General features: G+C 39.7%; 1 protein-coding gene across 2 annotated transcripts in view; it reads right to left on the bottom strand.

Annotated features, from left to right (window-relative positions):
* CDKAL1 (CDK5 regulatory subunit associated protein 1 like 1) overlaps nt 1-21967 on the bottom strand; it is a 667880-nt gene that overhangs the window by 51728 nt on the left and 594185 nt on the right. For both annotated transcript variants that reach the window (XM_053668249.1, XM_053668248.1), the window contains one exon: nt 1392-1475. In XM_053668249.1, the coding sequence (XP_053524224.1) occupies nt 1392-1475 (84 nt within the window). The remainder of the gene's footprint in view (nt 1-1391; nt 1476-21967) is intronic.

Below are 21967 nucleotides of genomic sequence, written 5' to 3'. Positions count from 1 at the left end.
GCCATTGCCTTTAAAATGAAGGGGAAAAAAGTTCCCCCGCTGAGGCAAAAACCCAGATGGCAAGAGAAAGGAGAGGGAAGAGGCAACAAAAATACAATCAAGCTCCTCCCCAGGGCTGAGCAGAAAGTTGGCCTGAATAGAAAAACGGCTCTCTGGAGTCAATTAATGAGATGGAAAATGGGGAAGAGGCTCGGCTCAAACACGGAGTGCTGGAAATCCTTCCTCAATTGTAGTCTCCGTTGGGTACTGAGCAGGGCTTGTTTAGTCTGGGTCTTGACAACTTCCCCCACCTTTCCTGCGGACCCAGGCCCAGCGTGAGACGGTTCCTAGTGCTGGAGGCCTCTTCAGGGGCTGCTTCCCTGCTTCCGAACACGCACAGGCCACCTGGCCTTTGCCATTCCTTACCTGACTTGCCCACCCTGGTGTTAAGAGCCTTCCCAAGCTCTAATTCCATTCCAGCCATGACACACAGAAAAAAAAATTCAGTTCTTATGTGATGAGAAAGGAACAGAAAGGGAAGAAAACTGACCTGATCTTAGAAGTTAAAAATCCAGGGATGACCCATGAAATTTCTGTCTCCATGAAAGTCTCCCACCTAAGAGGGCACACCCCCATCTCAATGTCACAGTGCCCCCAAAGGAGGGCATTCTTTTTTCTTGAGTCACTTCTGAGTTTTTACCACCCGGGAAGTAGAGTCCCAAGTGCTGAAAGAGAAGCCCGGCTACTGACGGGACAAGGCAGGCGAGCTCACGTGGGCAGGGAAGGAAGCCCTTCGGCTTGGCCTCGAAGAAAATTCTCAGAGTAAAGGTGCTTTGATCCTTACATTTCTCTCCAGAGTTGTTCACAAAATTTAAATTGAATCCAAGGAACAGACTCTTCTATCTTTGCTCCCGGCATTTTTTATCAAGGTGGGAGTTAAAAACAAAAACCAAATACTGAAACTAAACAAAACTAAAGAAAACCGACCAACCAACAAGCCCGTCTGAGCGCCATGACAGTAAGAGGAAATCCCTGCCCTTCCACACTGATGTCGCCCGTGCAGACATCCTTCCTGCCCCAGATGGGACTTTCCCCTGGACTTTGCCGGGCTGTGGGAATCCTGACAGGGACAGCTGCCTGTTCCAAACTCCCAAAAGCCAAAGGCTGGCCCTGTCAGAGACTAATGAGTACTAAAACACACATATTCCTTCCCAGAGAATGTTTCGTAGACTAAGCCACAAAGATAAGCCCTGTGTTAGCCCAGCTGGCTTGCTGTTATAAAATAGCTTTGCTGCAACAAGATTCTACAACCCTCCTACTTTTCAAGTTACTTTTGCTTAAATCAACTTACTTTCAGAACTCTTTCATTTGAGAGAAAACTTAAGAACAAGAGAGTATCTCATATCTCTTACCTGCTCATAGAATCGATTGTGTGCAACATAAAACTTGGAATCAAAAGATTCTTCTGTTACTAACACTTGCTGTCTTTCACCAATCTGGGAAGAAAAGGAGAGAAGAAAGGAATGATGAGGGCAAACACTTGAGAGTTCAAAATAAAGGCCAGCCCAAAGAACTCTGGACCAGTAAGGAGTACCCTTCTGAATTTAAAATGGGCTCTAAATTGCTAGTTATAGCCAATTCAAGAATCACGAATGCAAATTTCCTGAAAGACATTGTTAACTACTTGGTAATATAAAGTAAGCAGAGTATGAAATCTAATTTTCTTACATAACTCTGAAACAAAACTTTATCTTATTTCCTCCAACAGAAGATAATTAAAGCTTCTAGGACATACAAAAATCTTCTAAATATCACTTTGTTTCTTGAAACAAAGTTGCAAAACAAGCCAGAACAAGCTGCTTCTAATCCAAATTTATGATAATATTTTGGCAATATGAAAGAGTAGTAATAAACATTAATTTGAGTTATGAGGGATGTAATACTCAAGAAATGCTTCCTTCCAAAAAGCAGTCATTAAGTCCTTGCACCTAAACATTTCGCATGTTGCATACTGTTCTGTATTAGTGATCAATTCACATGGGCACTAACTTACTACATGCATTTCTTCTGTCACAAGGAACTGCCTCTTCTGTGTTGCAGCCGTGACCCCATATTCATATTTTTTAAGGGAAATACAGCAAAAATATGGGACTGCTGATTCTCTACAGGATTAATATATATTTATTTATGTTTATGATGTAAGCATGCATTTTTAATAACAAGTCAGACAAAACACGGGGTAAAAAAAGTGACTATTCTAAAATATTCTACCATTTCCAAGTTTATTCCACTGTGAAATGTAACATTTAAAGTATCACTTGCTTATTTTTTACAAGGTTGTCCAAATATCTGATGTAGCAAACCAGCTGTATTGAATGATTATGTCCATAATTATTTTTGCCATTGCTACTTGATAAATATAACCTTCCATATTGAAGCACATTGGCATGAAGATTTTTTAAAAAGCAATCGTTAGTCTCATATGTAGGGACTTGCTATCATGTTCAGGCAATTCCCATGTAGGAAACATAAACACAGCTGCACTCAATAGACCACCTAACAATTAAAAAAACACCACCAAAACCCTCTTCAACATGTACTGCCAATACCTAAATACACCATAATTTACTATTTTTTTTACTATCTTGTTAAAAACGTAGCCCCCTTAACTGAAGTTTGTATGGTTTCTAGGATGATACTTATTGAAGACTTATTTCACTCTGAAAACCAGTAACAGTTCCAACAACATTAATTTCTTTTAAAAATCAAGTAGCAACAAAAGAAAGTTCCCCCAACTTCTCCTCTGAGCTTTGTTCATTAAAAAAGACTGATGAATACGGGGTTTCACTGAGAGATATTTTTCTGCAAGAAAACTTAGAATGTTTGCATACATTTCACAGTATGAGTTGTTTATAACTTAGGATAAGTATCTGTTGATGGTTCTTAAGGAAATCTGCAATTACACTCCATCTAACATTAAGTTTTCAGGAAACGAATCTAACAATAATATGAGACTGGAGAGACACTGAAACCATATGCTGCTTCTTTCCTCTTGACAGAGTTAATGTGGGCAATGGTACTCATCGCTTTGCTCTGCTTTATCTCGAAATAATAATGGTAATACATATGCAGAGAGTTAGAAAGACTTGCTGTGTTCATACTGTAGAGGGCAGGGCTTCCCACCAGCCATCAGAGAACTCCTTGCAGGTGAGTATTTAACTATTATTTGCCAAAGGGATGCAGGAAAACTGCTACTGCAGTGACTTATAGTGGCAAACAACTCTTCAGCCACCCATCTTGTCCTCTCAGCCATGGATGTTTTATTTCATTGGTGAGGCTCTTAAAATTCCTCAGAGGACACTGGGCAAAAATGAGCATAAAAAAGCTACAGCCTTGATCAAAAGCTGCTATACTCTATCCGCAGCCCCTAAAAAAACCCAAACAACAAAAAGTAAAAAATGCCCTCCTCAATATTTTTTAAAGAATAAAGTTACAATGAGGTAAATAGAAAATACAAACTTTAAGAGAATCAGCTATTTCAAATAACCTTAAAACAACAATGGTATTAAGGAAGGGGGAGAACTCTGGTAGAACTCAGGTAGAACTCTGGAAGATGCCACTTTGCCCTGGTGACAATAAGTAAGCCTATGGGCCAAGGACATGCATAATAAACCATATATATATATATATATATATATATATATATATATATATATATATATTTTTTTTTTTTTAATGAGCCACCTCGCCCTATGCTTTCCAACTGCTTTCTCCTCAACACCACCAGCTACCCCCGTACGGTTAGATACCTGCATGTAACAGACTTAGGTTACTCATCCAGATCTGCCTACCAATGTCTCTGCTATCTAGCAAGCAATCCCAGTCTGAGAGAGAAAATGCAGGGCATATGAATAAAAAAGACAAGGCCACATATGATCTCACACAACCACCACCTACACATGAATTATGCTAGTGAGAGAAATAACCCACTGGAGGTGATCAGATCAGTGTGCCTTACAGATCATGATGGAGATCAGCTGTGTCTCATCTGACATTCTTCTGATACTCCTCGGAGAAGCAGGGTCAGCTTCTACCTCACTGACAGAATCTTCCCTAACAATGGGGCCCATGGACAGGAATGCGAAGTTGCATTACTGGCTTAAGACAAGCCCTCTGCAGAAGAAGATAACAAAAACAATGCTTGTGTAGTTTCAAAAATGAACAAATTCCTGTGAATGTATGAGGTTGAAAATAATAGTTTTTATAAATTTTGTGATTAACAGCACACTATGGCTGTTCAGCAGAGATGATTAGGATGAAAAGTGGAATTATAAGCCCAAAGAATGGTCCAGAAGTTGGCTTCAAGAGAACCGGAACAGTCAAGGATAGAAAGAAAGGGGAAGAGGGAACATACCTCAATGTAATAAAGGCCTAATATGACAAACCCCCAGCCAACATAGTACTTAGTGGGCAGAAACTACAAACGTTTCCCTCAAAATTGGAAACAAGACAAGGATGTCTGCTTTTACCATTCTTATTCAACATAGTACTGGAAATCTAGCCACAGCAATCAGGTAAGATGAAATAAATGACATCCAAATTAAAAAGAAGTAAAACTGTCATTATTTTCAGATGACATGGTATATAAAGGGAACCCTAAAGATTCCACCAAAAAAACTACTAGAATTAGTTAATAAATTGAGTAAAGTAGCATGATACAAAATAAATATTCAGAAATTGGTTGCAGTTTTATATACCAATAAGGAACTTTCAGAAAGGGAAACTAAGAAAACAATCCCATCACAATTGCCTAAAAAAATACCTAGCAATAAATTTAACCAACGATGTAAAGACCTGCATTTGGAAAATTATAAGACACTAAAGAAAGAAACTGAAGAAGATACAAATAAGTGGACACACATACCATGTTCATGGATAGAAAGAATTAACATCATTGAAATGTCCAAACTACCCAAAGCAATCAATGGATTCAATGCAATTCCTATCAAGATACCAATGGCATATTTCACAGAACTACAATAAATATTCCAAAAATTTATATGGAACCAAAAAAGACCCCAAATAACCACAGCAATCTTGAGAAAAAAGAATAGAATTGGAGGAATCATGCTACCTAATATTAAACTATACTAAAGGCCAGAGTAATCAAAACAGCTTGGTACTAACATAAAAACAGACATATAGATCAATGGACCAGATTAAAGAGCCCAGAAATCAACCTACCCCTTTATGGTCAATTAATATTTGAAAAAGGGGGAAAATATGCAATAGGGTAAAGATAATCCCTTCAATAAATGGTGTTGGAAAAATTGGACAAATACATGCAGGGAAAAGATCAAACTAGACCCCCTTCTTATCCTATACACAAGAATAAACTCAAATGGATTAAAGTTAAGTTAGACTCTAAACTATAAAGATCCTAGAAGAAAACACAGGCAGAAAAATCTCAGTTCCCATAGCAATATTTTTTCCTGATATATCTCCTTGGACAAGGCAAACAAAAGAAAGAAATAAACAAATGAACCATCAACAAAATGAAAAGATAACCCACTATATGGGTGGACACATTTGCCAATGATATATCTGATAAGAGGTTAACATCCAAAATTTATAAAGAACTTATAAAACTCAACACCAAAAGACCCCAAACAATCCAACAAAAAATGGGCTAAGGACCTACCTAAATAGACATTTCTCCAAAGAGGACATACAGATGGCCAGTAGACATAGTGGCATATGCAAAGACACTCAATGTCACTAGTCATCAGAGAAATGCAAATTAAAACCACAATGAAATATCACCTCATGCTTGTCCGAATGGCTATCACCGATAAATCGACAAATAGGTGTTGGTGAGGATGTGGAAAAAAGGGAATTCTTGTACGCTGCTGCTGGGAGCGCAAATTGGTGCAGTCACTGTGGAAAGCGGTGGAGATACCTCAAGAAATTATAAATGAAACTGTCTTATGACCCAGCAATTCCACTTTTGGGGACACTGAAACACGAATTCGAAAGAATATATGCAACCCTATGTTCACTGCCAAGATTTAGAAGTAGTCCAAGAGTCCATCAGTAGATGAGCGGATAAAAAAGCTGTGGTACATTTGCACAATGCTGTACTACATGGCTGTAAAAAAAAAAAAAAAAAAGGAAACCTCACCTTTTGTGATAGCATAGATGGACCTGGAGAACATTTGCTAAGGGTAATAGCCAGAGAAAGACAAATATCACATGATTTCACTCATATGTAGAATCTAATGAACATACAACCAACACACAAAATAGACTCATAGATACAGAAAAAAGACCGACAGCTGTCAGAGAGGAAGGGAGTTGGGGGGTGGGTGAAAAAGGTAAAGAGATTAAGTGAAACAAAAACAAAAACAACTCATAGTCACAGAAAACAGTAAGGTGATTACCAAAGGGAAAGGGGAGTGGGGGGAGGTGGAAGAGGGTACAGCGGGGATAAATGGTAATAGGAGGAGACTTGGGGTGGTGAACATACAATTCAATACACACAAAAAAAAGAGGGAAGAAAGGGGAAAGTGATGAGGAGGGAGAAGGAATGGTCAGAAGCAGAAATGTACAGTCCTGGCAGAAACTTGGGGAAGAGGAAGGGTTACTTAAAAACATCCAATGCCACATATTTGAATTAAACAGGAGGGTGGAGGGACTCAGAACTTAGAAAGATTATTTTTAAGATAAAAGAGGTCTGACTACATTTTGGGCCTTCACATTCCTCATCAGAAAAATGAGTTTTGTTAGAAGTGACGTGGAGTGCGGGGAGGAGAGTAGGGCTGAAGTTGAATAATAGTACTGAAAGGATCTTTCTGTTCCAAAATTCTAAGTCACCATTCATGGTAGATCTGTAGGTTAGGGACTGGTATGATCACAAAGTTTCAGGTAAAGGAAATATATGCTCTAAATCCAGGCTCTTGTTTCTTGTAGTAAATGCATGCTTAGAGCCCTCTGCAAATTACAGCTCCTTTTTTGCTGCACTTAAGGTAACAAAGTAATCTTTGGTACCCATCAAGAAACATTCTTAAAGCCTCTCAAAAAGGTATGGAGTGATCTGAACCAAAAGAAGTCCGTCCCCCATTTTATAATCATAAGAAAGACATCCCTTTTCCTTTTGATTTGCTTTATTGATATACAATTTATAGTTGATAAAATAAAATGCTTATTTAATTCCTACAACATTTTAGAGTTTAATAACTTGGGGTGGGAATTCAACCCCTTGCTATGTAATTTCCCTGGGAAACTCAGTTTCCTTTGGCAAAGACTGACCTTCAGGACACTTGTCAGGACTTCTGAAAGTGGCTTTCAGTCCTGGCACCTACTTTAACAATCTACACATACTCTGTCATTCATCCATCAAATGTCAGTGGAGAATGTAATTTTGCCTACAATATGCAGAACTTCATGTAGGCCATCTTGAATGGACTTTTTAAACAGATATTTTATGGGAATGAATTATAAAAGTAGTCCTGTAAAAGCATCCCTCCATTTCACAGATTGGGTCACCGAGGAGAGGAAAGGCGCAGGAGGCCCGCCGCCCCAAGATCCCGCACCGCAGGTGATCTCACGGAGTTCCTGGGACCGAGGGCCTGGCTGTGAGGGAACGAGGGTGGCACAATTTTCGAGGCTTTGTTGAAAAAAATAGGAGAAAAGCTCTTCTTATGTGTGTAGATTTTTTTTGAACCACAAAGACAGAACATAAAGAGACTGTTCCCTTGGCCAGACAGAGAAGGTCAAAACCTGAAGGGGGCTTGCTAAGCTGCCACTGATGCCCCTGAGGGGAAAGGGAGCCCCGCAGTGGCGGAGAGAACAGGAAGTCTTGGAGGCTCTGCCACCACCTGGTGACCCCTACTGGATTGCTGGAAAACATTCAGCACCATGGCTCTGATTCTGCAGTGCACGACTTTTCCTAGAGCAGAGAAACATCTGTGACAAACAAAAAGCAGTGTTTTTTAAATTCAATTTTTGGGTAGACTTTTCAGCATTGTTACATAATCAGCTAAGCTGTGTTATTTGTGTCATGTCTATGCTTAAAATTTCCCAAGTGCCTGAAGTTGTGAGAAACATCAGTTCTAACCATATGGGCAGATAACACACACAAAAAAACACACTAGCATGAAAAAAGCAGTGATTTCCAACAGAATTTGGTTGCTGAATGAATGCTCATTCAAGTACACTCTATTTCTTTATGTGTCCTAAAACAAACAGTATTCTACATGACTATATAAAGATATAAAGAAAGAAACTAAGAATTGCTTCAAGACAGGCAAGACAATACTGAAATTAAACAAAGACATTATAGTATCAGGGCTCTCACTTTTACCCCAGTAAGAGACATTACTGATACAAATACTCGTTGGACTACAAGATGCAGAAAGTTTCTTTTAAACTTATATATGATTTTAAATATAAACTTTACATCAAGTTTGTTTTCTCTTTACTTATTTGTTTTCTCCTCTTCTCATTTTTGTTTTCCTTAAACAGAAAAGGCTGAGACGTGGCTTTGGAAAAAAATTTCAATTCAATTTCTACTCTGAAGGATTAGATTAGGTTAGAGTTCAATATTTCAATATAACTGCCCAGAGTATCCATAAAACACTTACAAAGGACAGATATATATCTGAGGACCAGTGTTAAGAGAAATATTTATTTCCTAAAAAGACTTATATAAGAGGGTAAAGTAATTATTTTTCTTCCCATGAAAAGTTTCTAGCAATTAATTTTTTAATCTAATTACTTAAGGGAAAAAGTGGAGATTAAAACACACATTTCAAATCTCTTATAATTATTTATATCAAGTTCCTTAAAAACTTTGAATTCTATCTCTGTTTATCCTGCAAAATATTCTGACATGTTACTTCTGTGGCTATTTTTTTTTTTTTTAATTCTAGATAATAAAAAACAATTTTTCTACCTGGCTGGTTTCTGAATGCATGACTCTGGGAAATGTCAAATGTCTTTCTTTAGTTTCAGTCAAATTAGTTTTTTCTCTTAAAAAAAATTTCCTCCAAAGCTGCCTGGAACATGTTAAACACAAGGCTGTGACCTTAAACTCTGAAATAATATTTCTAGTGTCTGTGCAAGAGCCTGCCCTCACATACACCTTTAGACTAATTACTGTGGTGTAATGTGGCCGGCGAACCACTGTAATTACACTTGGAGAAAAGTATGGTCTTGTTCTTTCCTAGCTAATGAAAATGATAACCTTTCCATTTTGATCCATCACTCACAATGGGCAGAGCAAGCGATGCTGGGTCTCCAGGGTATACAGTAATCTTCCTGACTGTTTATGTACACTTCTGTTTTCTGGCCCTGCAAAAGCTGGAATTAAAGAACCAGGCGTATTTATGCTAAAAGCAGTCAACAGTAATAATAGCAATAACATTAAAATTTAACACCGTCCTTACTCCACAAGGCCATTCAATAATGAAATAGGGCCATGACACAGGAATGTATGTCAAAATGATGATAGCATAAAAAACAAGTAATGAGACTCATAGTCCGTTGTATCCAATCAAAATGCTTGCCATCGGTTCATTGGTCTAGGTAAGGATGCTTGAGAGAAGATGTGGGATGGTTCCTTGTTATAGGGGCTAGGTTTGCACATGACTTCTACACAGTGACCGAAAATACACTCTATTAGGTTTTAAAAAACAGCATCTTCTGTGTTAAATGAAACACATTCCTCGGCTTTACTTATTAATGCCGTTAAATACATTCAAAAGGGAAAGAATGTCCCTTTAAGTATTTTATCTATGTGTATTTATTAATTGCCATGAGCATCTTAGTTGCCCTATTATTATTCCTTCCTCATATTTCAGAAATAACGTATTCATGTAGAAAAACAAAAATAATTTGATTTTTTAAAGTCCTTCTTCTCAAAGCAACAATATGAGATATAAAGACCAGATGCAAGGTGGTTCAGCTGACTTGATAGTCAGACTACATTTCTGCCCACAACAGCCTGGTGTGCTGTTTTCTTCAGTCACCGGCTAGTATTTTTCTCTAGCCAGGTGTCCGCCCCAGTAAGAGAAAGACAACCCAGGGGAGTTTCTTCCCAGGCAGAGGCAAAATCCCATCCTTAATAACAAAGCTATTTCATCTGCCAGTTGAGAGCCAATAGTATAGTAACAGTGCTTTATCTGGTTAAAGTAAATCTTGGCAGCAAAGTTAGAGGACAAAGTTACATGACAAATGCCAGCATCAGGATCTATACTTGAGTGCTGATTGAACTTCCAACTCAAAAACAGCCAAGTCTTAACCACCTGCCTATACATTTTTGGTATTCTAGAATATTCTAAGGGTTACCCACACTGCTTTTGTGGCATTTCAAAAAACTCTGGCAAGGACACATGAGGTCCACTCTCTCTTAACAAGTGCCAACATGTCGCCTTTTCTTATCACACGCCTGGCACCGTATGTTAGATCTATTTTTTCGGCACCTTGGAAACTCGACAATGCCCAGGCAGTACAGGAGAGTGCTCCGCCTTGAAAACTCTCTGATCCTGTGGCCAGATGTTGCCAACAGTACCATCCACGAGATCCTAGTAATGGAAGGGCTCAGGAGGACCAATACAGGACTATGTGTGGGGGACCCTTTTTATTAAAAGTTCGCTTCTAACACTGAATGACTAGCTCCTTCACTTCCACCTTCCTGATCTTTTTCCTCATGGGTCTCCTCCATCAGTCGGGGCCAATCTCAGAAAGTCGGGGCCAATCTTCTTTGATGGGCTTCTCACAAAGGTGACCACCCATGCAGCTCAGAGCTTTAAACAGACTGCCTTCTTGGAAAGCATCTTTAGCATTTTTATTTCACTGATGAAACAATCTAAATGAACCAGACTACAACAAGAAAGACAACTGAGTTTTTAGAGATTTAGTGTTCATGTAATCTAGTAATGTTTTATAATCTAGTAATTACTTGCCAAATCCCCTCAAAGGGCCTTTGCTGAGGCCTTTGCTGAGACGCCTCATTCCAAAAGCACTGAAGGATGGTTGCTGGGAAGCAGGGACCGGCAGTGTCCTCCACTATCAAACACTTCCTTGAAACAGTGAGAAACAGAAGAATTCGAAGAAAGATTCTGACCCCTGGAGGAAAAAAGTGTGGGTGTGGTATGCGGTGAAAAAAGGTTCCTTTTCAAATACTGAACTACAGGAGAAGATGGGTAAGTTCTAGCTCACCCAGCTTCTAAATGTGAATTTTTGGAACCACGAATTCAGAGCTGACCTGGGTGGAAGAATTAGTAGATCATATAGTTAAAATTCTTCATTTTACAGAGGACGAGACTAAGGCCCGTTAGAGATTAAGTATGTGGTCAAACATAGAGTTTATAATATTTATCCACAGGTGAAAAATGGATTTTATTCTGACATGTGTTCTTAGGCACAGTAAGTGAATTCTTGACTGACTCTGAGCCTGCACCATCCAGGACAGCGGCCACTAAGTACATGTGGCTTCTGGGCACTTAAAATGCAGCAAACCGCAACTGAGGTGTGTGCTGTAAAACACACACCAGAGCTCAAAAACTTAACACGAATAAAAGAGTGCAAACTATTTATCAATTTTATATTGATTACACGTTGAAATATTTTTGATATATTGAGTTAAATACATTATTAAAATTAATTTCACCTTTTATTTTTTTTACTTATTTAATGTAGTTATCAGAAAATTTAAAGAAATATCTGTGGTTCATACTATATTTCTATTGGACAGGGCTGCTCTGAAATATTACTATCTAGTTTTTAAGGATTTAACAGAAATCCCCCATTTCACTATTTAGAAAGAACCATATTTGTCATTTAAAAATATTTTTAACTCATCACAAGTAGTTTTAATTGCAGTAATCAGGTAAATATAACACTTTAATTTTGAGAAAGAATGCATACATATCTATAAATTGTAAAGGCTGGAATTTGGAATTGCTAAATTTTTCTTTCTGACCTTTAAATGATTGCTTCCATCCTTCTGGTTGACCACAGCCTCTCCAAAAGCTAAACCATGATCGACTTGTGTATTGTTTTTAGGGAAATCCAGGCATCCATGGGGAGGACATCTACATTTTCCAATCTGCCATTTCCCACTTTGGGTTGCTACAAAAGCAGCCATGTAAAAACAATGGCATTTTTATCAAATTTGTTTCTGCAAAAGCTCCCCCAAAATGCCCAGAACACGTACCACCTTTGGTAAGATAAACCTTTGGTTATCAACCCTGTTACCAAAGAACTCAGCATAGATGTGAGCAATAAATAACACGTGCAGTACACACCGCCATCTTTCAACCATTTGCCAGTCAGAATTGAGGGTGAGGAAGCAGAAAGGATTAAGCTGAAATCAAAGACAGCCAAGCTCTAATGGTGTCTAATTAGCATAACAAAAACACTGCCACAATCTTTCAGCAGTGGGCAACACATCTCATTAAAGAAGACTGAATAACAATTATTCTCTCCTGCTCCCCCACCCCCACACTTCTTGGCTTAGCTCTGGGAGACCCTGAGAGCGCAGCTTGAGAGCTTCTGCTTTATTGGCCTGGCATTCAGGCTGCAGGCTAAAGAGCCCACTTGTATTACTGTGCACCTGCACCTCAATGCTTTATCCTGATTTCCTCTCCTGCTGTGAAAATGCAGCGTCTTCAAGCACATACATGTCCGTCTTCAAGCACATACAAGTCCTGCTATGCAGTCTATAGGTATATAATCTTGAGAAATGGCAATGATGACCTGAACAAATGAATACTGGTTCCCTCTAAAATGTTCTTATCTAAAGAAAAGTGATCTATTTGCTTCTCTTCACCTAGTCTGTTTTTCCCCTTTAATATTACTTCAGTCTCAGAGATAATGAAGCTAAATTAAAATTCTACCAAATTTTATTCAACCAGTAATTAGCTGTGAGCATGCACACACATGCGCACACACACATATCATGTGGTTCCACCGGAGGAGTTTGATGCAGACCTATCCTCTCTCCCTACTTCCTTTTGATGATAGACAACTGAGAAAACAGGAAATTCAACAAAATAAAACTGAGGTTGCAGGTAAGCATGTGGGTAGTTTTTGTATATTTAAACCATGAATAAAAAGTCAATTTAAACCGAGAATAAAAAAACATTATCCCAGAGTGGTAACTGAAAAAAGACACAGGCTTTAAGTATCTCTATGCGCTTTTTCACACCACTCGACTTTGGGGGAAGGACTGAGTGAAAAAAGGAGAGAAATGGACAAAGTTATTTAATCCAAACAATGTCCAATTCTGAGTGTTATTTTCTGCCCCTTTCAAAAGGAATCTAGCTATGAGGGTTGATTTGATTTAAAACCATTTTTAAAATAGATTTCTTGTATGTCTCTGACTGAGGATCAAACCAGCACCCTTGGTGTATTGAGATGATACTCTAACCTACTGAGGACCTGGCCAGTGCCCTGCTCTGATTTGTTTTTAAGGCCCTGTCTGCCAAACACAATATTACGTAGCCTGCTTAAACCCGAATACCGCCATGTCCGCAAGCTGCTCTAGGACATGCTGTTTATCACAAATGTAGACAGGGACCCCACAATTGTTCCTGAGACTAAACAGCAGAAACGAGCCAACACACTGAGAAGCTGGGAAAACCTACTGGACCTGATTAGTAAGTCTGGATTTCCCAAACTGCTGTAAAGTGACTGCACTGCAGGAACTTAGAGACTTTGAGACTATTCAAGTCTTCAACATTACAGACCGGAGGAGACCTGGTGTGACATTTTAATACTAGGTGTACTCTGCATGTGGCGGTATATAGTTAACATAAAACTTGGGACATCGCCCAAATCCTAAAGTGCCCTTTTCTATGTGGTGACCTACTCGGCGTTCAAAAGCCAGCTGGTTTCTGTTTTCCATCCTACAAGTACAGTGGATTTTTCTCTTAATCCCCCCTCCTACTGACTTTCTTCTGTTTAACAGATAGATCACACTGTAATTTTTGATTTTTGCCTATTTGCCCCCTAAAGTTTTACCAAAAGTAGTATCTAAATGTAACATATTAACATAAATTCTATACTGCTTTATATTTTAAAGCGCAGTAATGATGTATTTTAACATCTATGGCCTTATGTCTGACATACGGGTTTCTGGGTACATCCGTGCAGTCTCCTTCCCCTTTAAGACAGGACCTCAGTCAGTAACATAGGAGCCTGCACAGCACTGATCGGGCTGCCAAAAAGCCTGTAGTTCTACCTCTGCTGCTAACTAACTGGCTATTTGACTGAGCAAGTCATTTCACTTTGGAGCCCCAGTTTACTCATCTAAAAAAAGTGGGGGGGTTTGAACTCAATAACCTGTAAGGCCACCTGTAACTCATATATCCTGTGCTCCTAAATTAAGAGTTGATAGGGAGGCAGCACCAGCAAGTTGTCCTGCGGTGCACACTCAGGGCCCCACTGTGGGAAGGGAGGGTCTGCTGTGGTGTCCCAAGGACACGGCCACGGGCTGGCCCTGATGGCCTGTCACTGGTTGCATCACCAAAGTTCCTGCCTTTCACTTCCAGAGCAGACACCCAGCCTGGGATTAACGATGGCTGCCAAAGGCAAGGATGAAAGAAAGAATGAACAGAAGCAATGTTTCAGCCACTCATTTTACCTGTTTGAAAGAAATAATTAAAATAATTACCAGGCTTGACTCTTGCGTTGTTTTCAGATTACAACCCAGCTTTTGGAGTTGGTGTAAAGTGCTGGGAAGGCTTGACTAGTCCCGGCAAATACAGCCGACACCACTCCTCCTACTGCCAGGAGTAAATTTCATGCATCTTCCATTTGCTACCAGAAGATAGCTCTGTGTGCTGAAACACGCCCAGGACTTCAACATTACTACTGACTTAAGTAGTCAGAGCGAATTTTTAATTTTAAGTAGAAAACTGTCTTGGGGTTCTATCCAATTACTGCTTCAGAGCAGGAACAAGTTTTAGAAAACAACATTGTACGGGTATGTATGGAGGAGGGACCGTTGCTAAACAGCTAACAAAGTGGCCGGCTGTGGGAAGAATGTGGCTGGGCCTTCAGGAGGACACTCAGCAAGCAGTCCTGCTGGGCAGCCACTTCTGCCCGAGGAATTTTGCCTGAAAAGCAGAGATAACTCTTGTGCTCACTTTTCAAAGCCTTGACTCAAAAGGGTTTTAGAGAAGTAAGACAAAGCATATTTAATGGGGAGAAAGGAGGAAAATTGCCAATATTGATAAACCTACAATTCATTTTCTCAGTAGCTATTGGAAAGATGAATCATGCAGGGGAGAAAAAAGAAACGCTGAGCAGCTTATTGTCATTTCTAAAATATGATCCTACGCCTGCCTGAAAGAGTTAAGGGTGTATAAATATTTATCATTCTTCTTTCAAAAGGATAGGAAAGATTCCTTTTGCATACATGAATTTCAGATTGCTAAGCAAGTATTAGGATATGGTCATGGGTCCATCATCTTAATGAGGATATGGTAATAATAGTTCTGTTTTTTTTATTTGCCTACATATAATTGAAAAAAACCCTACGGATTTTGATTTTATACTTAGGCACGCACAGACCCAAGAACAGTTACTACTTTTAGAAGCGTGTGGACAGGATGGATGAGAGGAATCCCATCAAGGACTTCCAGTGGGACCAGGTGAAAGATTCATTAAAAGTGATAAATAGGACATGCCTTTCTTAATGTTTTTGCAATTCCATATTCAATAAGGCAGGCCAGTGAAAATGCATTTTAACTGTATTTTTAAGAGAGCTTTCAGATTTTAATTACAGATTAAACAGTTATTTGTAAATTATCTCTTCATTAATATCAGAATCGCAATAAACAATTCTCTATTACTACACAGAACATAGGACAGTGTCATGGCTTGGCCCTGTAGCAGGGCAAAATATCCTGTTTACCTTGAGCACGCTGATAACCTTAAAACATTTTCAGGGAAACAACCTAGATGAAAGCTCATAAGATGCCCTGGCTGGTGTGGCTCAGTGGATTGAGCGGCGGCCTGTGAAGCAAAGGGTTGCCGGCCAGGTCCCCAGTGGGGGGCACATGAGAGGCAACCACACACTGATATCAGTTTCTCTCCCTTTTTCCCTGCCTTCCATTGTCTCTAAAAATAAATAAATCAAATTAAAAAAAAAAAAAGAAAGAAAGCAAGCTCCCAAGATCCTAAATGAGATGAGAGATTTTTGTTTCTTTTACTTATAGCTATAGCCTGACTGCTAAATACCATGCTTGGCGCATAGTAAGTCTTCAATTAATGTTTGTTGAATAAGTGAATGAAAGAACCAGCTGGTTTAACAAGCATATAGTTATATTTTTGTACTTTACTACCATGCATTGACATTTTTTGAAAAGTTGACAAATAGGAATAAAATTATCTGTGAGGTTATTCTGAAAAGATTTAATTTTGTAATTTCCTCTAAGGGACATAGAAGAAATGCATATTTTTGTTACCACCTTCTTAACAAATAGCAGCTGTAATAATTGTATTTCACATGGTAATTTGTTTACTAGTTTTTATCAAAGACTTTATTTTTTGGAGCAGTTTTAAGTTCACAACCAAGCTGACAGGAGGGTGCAGAGATTTCCCATACATCTCCCTGCCCTATACACACCCAGCCTCCTGCCCCCCTGAGGTGTCAAAGTAGGTTCATTAATGGTAACAGATGTGCCACTCTGGTGAGAGATGTTGATAATAGTCCCTTATTTTTCACCTTCACATATACGTTTGTTGTTTCCAACTCATAGATGAAGAACACAGAAATTTAAGGAACTTGCTCAAGGCTCCTTTGAGAATGAGACACAGCTCACTGGTGCCAAGCCTCTCAGCCCAGTGCTGCCTATAACTTACAATGATGTACCACCTCTGCTGCTTACTTTGTGTCTGGTATAGAGCACAAAACAAGCTCTAAAAGGGAAAAAGGAACAATGTAATAACCACTCAACACAGTAAAGCAGAAAAAGATGAGAAATGGATGATGAACTTTCATTATCATCTTTCACTAATCAATAGAAGATGGAAAAGAATTAAAATATTTTCTCAAAATCAGTCCCCTAGAATTCTCTGCTTTGTCTTAGGTTACAACAGATCAAGTATAGAACTGCTAATGCCAAAATGCAGACTAAGAAAACTGTCTTAAAAATCAGCATATCCTTTCTGTGATCTGATTTCTAAACTGATGTCATCAATACGAAGATGCACTGGACTTGCGCCATTTGGAAATGAGCTGGGGGGGGCAGGGAGTCAGCTGTGTGCTGCATGCCTGCCTACCAACTCACATTCAGAAGACAGAACCGCAGGAGGGTCTGCAAATGCGTGCCTGTTCCCTTGACAGGAGCATACAAGCTGGGTAAAACTCATAGAGCAAAACTGATAACCCCACGGACCATTCACAACTGGGCCAAAATTAATGGGGAATAATTTTAAAATCCAAAATGCTAATCCAGTTTCCTTAACAGTTATTCAGACTGGTTGAGGCTTTCTAGAAATCAGTAAAAGATTAGATCATTACAACTGGGACCAGATGGCTAACTTCTGCTCTCCTGAAAAACTTTTGGAGCTGTAAATAGCCGACTTTACCAAGCTATTGGTATATTCCAGTTGAAATATTCTTTGGTATTGTTCCCGTGGGTATTTAACTAATTATTAATAAGAAAAGGGGAACAAAGGGAACTAGACATCGAGGTTAAGAAACTGAGGAGCATAAGCCTGTTTGCTTCAACAGGAAGCTACAATTTAGTGCCCCAGGGAATCATGGCATTGCCCCGCCAAGGGGATTAACACTTCTCCCTTCCCCCTCCAGTACAGGATTCATGAGGGGCGCAGGGAGAGGTGCTGGACCATAGAGGCCTGTCACTCTAGCGAGGGGGTGTGGACCCCTCCAAAGCCCAAGAAAACCTGGGAAATCCACTGGCCATTCTGAAAAAGCAGGTGGTCTGTCCCAAGCCCAAACTGATATAATCCTGGGGGAACAAAGAGGCCCCCCCTTCTCTCTCACCCACACTCACCCAGGCACTTGCACATCCTCTCTCCATAGCCCTGTGGCTTTAGTGGCCACGTGGCCCACGGCCCTGCATACTGCATACGCAGGCTGCAGAAGGGAGCCGAATGCTACAGCACAACAATGGACTGCAGCTAGAAGCACTCACTAAGCCAGCTGGATGATGGAGCAGCAACTCTGGGCAGTGGCCTTTATCCTGGCCCCACTGAAGACAAGGTGGGACCTCTTCCATGGCAGGATGGACGGAGATGAGACATTGGGAAGTCGGGAGGAGAGCCCCCTTAACTTTTCATCATCAATAAAGTTCACCATGGAACCCCATCCTCCCAGGCGAGTCTTGGGAAATTCTTTTCCTTGCGATACCACATGAACTTGTACCACTAATGGTATCACAAGGACTAGCAAGTGATATAAAACATAAAGCCTGCAAAATTTACTGTTTCAAATAATGGCGGTGGTGGGTAGGTGGGTGGATTCACAAGAAAGCTTAAGCAACAGATGGAGAAAAGTTGATTGTACTACTTCTACAACCCACAGCTCCATGAGCACAGGCACCGCCCCACCACTACTGTTGTTCCAGGGATAAAACAGATTATTCTATTTCTTTGCCAAACACTACAAGGAGCAGGCACTGACTTTTATCCTCACTCCACAGATAAGGAAACTAAGACTCACTGACTTACTCTTAGCTGAAGTCACAAAGTTTACAATGATGAAGTTGAGAGATTTCCTGTAAAAAAATTCTAAAATTCAGAGTGATAGAAATCTGTTACTTGAAATATACATAGAGACTTGTGTAGCAAATTAAAAATGCTGTTTTATGAATTTGATATTGATAGCTTAAAATATTCAGTTACAAAAATTTTATTTCTGCTTTTGAAATAAAAAGATCTATTATTATGAATCAATGATTATTTCCAAATTCTTGAGCATGCCAGTAAGACGGTAGGTAATGAATGTAACGCTAAGTATATTAAAATACATCTCCCGACCTCAGCATTTCCCAGAAAACACAGGGGAGATGCCCCTGAGGAACCACGTGCTCCTAACTAAGCACCTTTGTATTCAGTGCACTATTGGTTGAGCATTGGTGTTGAGGTTAAATTAGACCCCAGACTGATTGATAAATGAAGGAAACATCTTACAAGCAAACACATGGCAATGAATTGTGGATTCAGGGCAACTAGTTCAATGAGCCTATTGCAAGTAATATTTGTATTATGGCCCCACCTTGTTCACCCTCACTCCTCACTTCTCTCTTCTCTTTCTTCTCACCCTCTCCACCCCATTCCCCATCCCGGTTTTCTCCCTCACGCTCCCCTGCCAGGCGGGCAACCTGAACCCCCTCCCCTCTTTGAAAATCCCAGACCTTCTCTGCAAAGGTGTTGTGGCCTTCCCTCATCCTGAAAAGAGGTGAAGGAAGACAAGCAGTGCTATACCAACATCGGAGAAATTACTTCCCTTTTGAGTATGTTGCTTAGATACTGGCAAATAAGAGGTTCTAAGAAAGTATTCCTGTCCTACTTTTAGAGTTCATAGGTTATTTATTTACTTAAAAAAAATAAGAAAAATGTGGCCGGCTGAAATCACTCCCTGAGCTATGTGTGCTGCTGGTGAGCTACCACAGGGCTGCAGAAAGAGTTGGCACTGGTGCAGGTTGGAGGCCAGCCTCTGAGTGGCCCTGTGCTCTGGGAAGTCCTCCTGGATCTCAGTTAGATGCAAGCACAGCCAGTTCACTCAACCGATGAGAACAGGTGCCATTCCTTAAGAAGCTGACAATTGCTACATGAAAATAGGTTGTTGGTGATACTATTCCTGTCGTAACTCAAGAGGTATGGTGATTGGACAAGTGGTAAGTTACTCTCTGGAAACTTTTTGGTACCATTTTCAATCAGATTAGTTACCTTCACAAAGACTTTTAACATGATTATCTTTCACAACATGAAAAGCCTTCTTCCCAATTAAAAAGCCTTGTGTACAAGTTAAAATTCACATTAAAACTAAGTTGTTTTAAAAGCTAAAAAATATGGCCCTGGCCAAGTTGCTCAGTTGGTTGGAGCACTGTCCTGCTACACCAAGGTTGCGGTTTTGATCCCCAGTTGGGGCACATACAGGAGTCAATGAATGAATGAATGAATGCGTAAGTGGAAAAACAGATTGCTGTCTTTCTCTCTCTCAAATCAATTAAAAATATGGCCTCCTCTCCATTATTTTAGTCCAGAGTTATTCAGAGGACAGCATATTAACAGCACATTCATATTTTCTCCACTTTGAGCAGAGCTGCAATTTAAATGGTGGAGGATTTACAGGGAAACAATAGGCACTGGCTTTCTGCAAGAATTTTATCTTCTACAAGACCCTTAAATCTACAGTCGCTGTCGTATTGTTTAGAATGATGACACAAACTGTGATTTCATGACTGTTTCCTCCCCTCTCAGCTTGCTCCTTCCTCATGCACCGCCCCGGCCCTGGGCGCTCTCGTTGTTCCCTGAAGCTCTTTTTCTCCTCCTCTCTGCTGCCCTGTGCTTGCAGCTCTGGCTGCCAGTTTCTTATTCAGTTGACAGACCCAACCAAGTATCGAGGGATGATAAAGCAGGTTGAGTTCAAGAGAGATTCTGACCTTTATTTGGACAAATTACTCACTTTTACCGTCTATAAAATAGGAAAAGGAAATATCCAACTACCTTAGAATTACAAACATAAAATATCAGCTAAAAAGCTACAGCATACATTTAAAATTTCACTTCTCATGTTGATTTATTCACCATTTCTGGTTAGGTGGCTAGGCTTTGAAAAAAAATTTTTATCAAAAACAAACTATTCCTCTATGTATTTACTCTTAACTTTTAGGAATATATGAAATACATCAAATACACCTGTAATTCTTCAATTTTCTTATTGAACAAACATTGGGGTAGATCCAACAGTCATCCCTGAGGCAATGTGTCTCTGTGCTGGAGGGAAAACAGCTGAAAACCTTAAACACGACCGGGCAAGGCTGAAGGTCATATCCTACTCTCTAAATCGACCAGGGTTCCAGTTTGTAAATCACCTGCTCGGGTTTTGTTCAAAACACCCGCTATCCTCACGTATTCACTTTTAGCAGTTAATGAAAAGAAGGTAGAAAAAAATCATATAAACCGAAGGTCTCAAACAGAATTAGGCTGTTAAATCAAATACATGAAAGTTTCATAATCATTAAAACTAGAACTAGTTCTTCCTTGGACTTGATAACAGGTACACTCTACAAAATAAAATGTGTATGTGTGCGTGGATGATGTTCAACTTATCAAAAAACAGTGATTATGACATATAAAAACTCGGTATCATAACAGTGGATATATCTAGTATATTACATGGAGAAAAAAATCCTTCAACTGTATAAGGGAAGAGAACTACCTTTAAAAACAATGCAGTATTTTATAGCTTTTTATTTTGTTCAAGTCTACTTAAATTAACTGAGAATACTGAAAATTCTAAGAAAGCTTTTTTTCAACATGGTTTTAATTTAAGGAGAAACCCTGCTTATGTAAAGAATTAAAAAAAAACAGCAAAAAAAGAGTCACGATTCTTCTCTAATGGAGGAGGGGGTCTGCCTTCCACAAACACTCTCCCCTCCCGTGGAGACTCTGTAGCTGCCGGGCCACCGTCTAGTGCTGAAGATCCCATGTTCCAGCACACGCGTGTCTTCCATGCACAGGCGGCTCTCTGCACACACGACTTCAGAGCAATGCTTTTAACTCCTTTCTTTACACTACAATTTACAAAAACAAAAGCAAACAAACAAAAAACATCCCGAGTAGCTTAAAACTGCCACCAGTGGGGACACAAGTTGTGTATTTAGCATGTTTGCCACATTTTTACAACGTTTTCAATGCAGGCCTTTCCAGTGCTCGGTTTCACTGCCTGTCCTTGCGACAGAGACACCGAATTCATCACCACAGGCAATAGTAAACAATCCCTGGT

The sequence above is a fragment of the Artibeus jamaicensis genome, unplaced genomic scaffold (assembly GCF_021234435.1).
Source record: "Artibeus jamaicensis isolate MK-2021 breed Jamaican fruit bat unplaced genomic scaffold, CSHL_Jam_final contig_482, whole genome shotgun sequence".
Taxonomy (NCBI): domain Eukaryota; kingdom Metazoa; phylum Chordata; class Mammalia; order Chiroptera; family Phyllostomidae; genus Artibeus; species Artibeus jamaicensis.
Note: the sequence above shows the minus strand (reverse complement) of the source record. Positions and strands in the feature narration are given on the sequence as shown.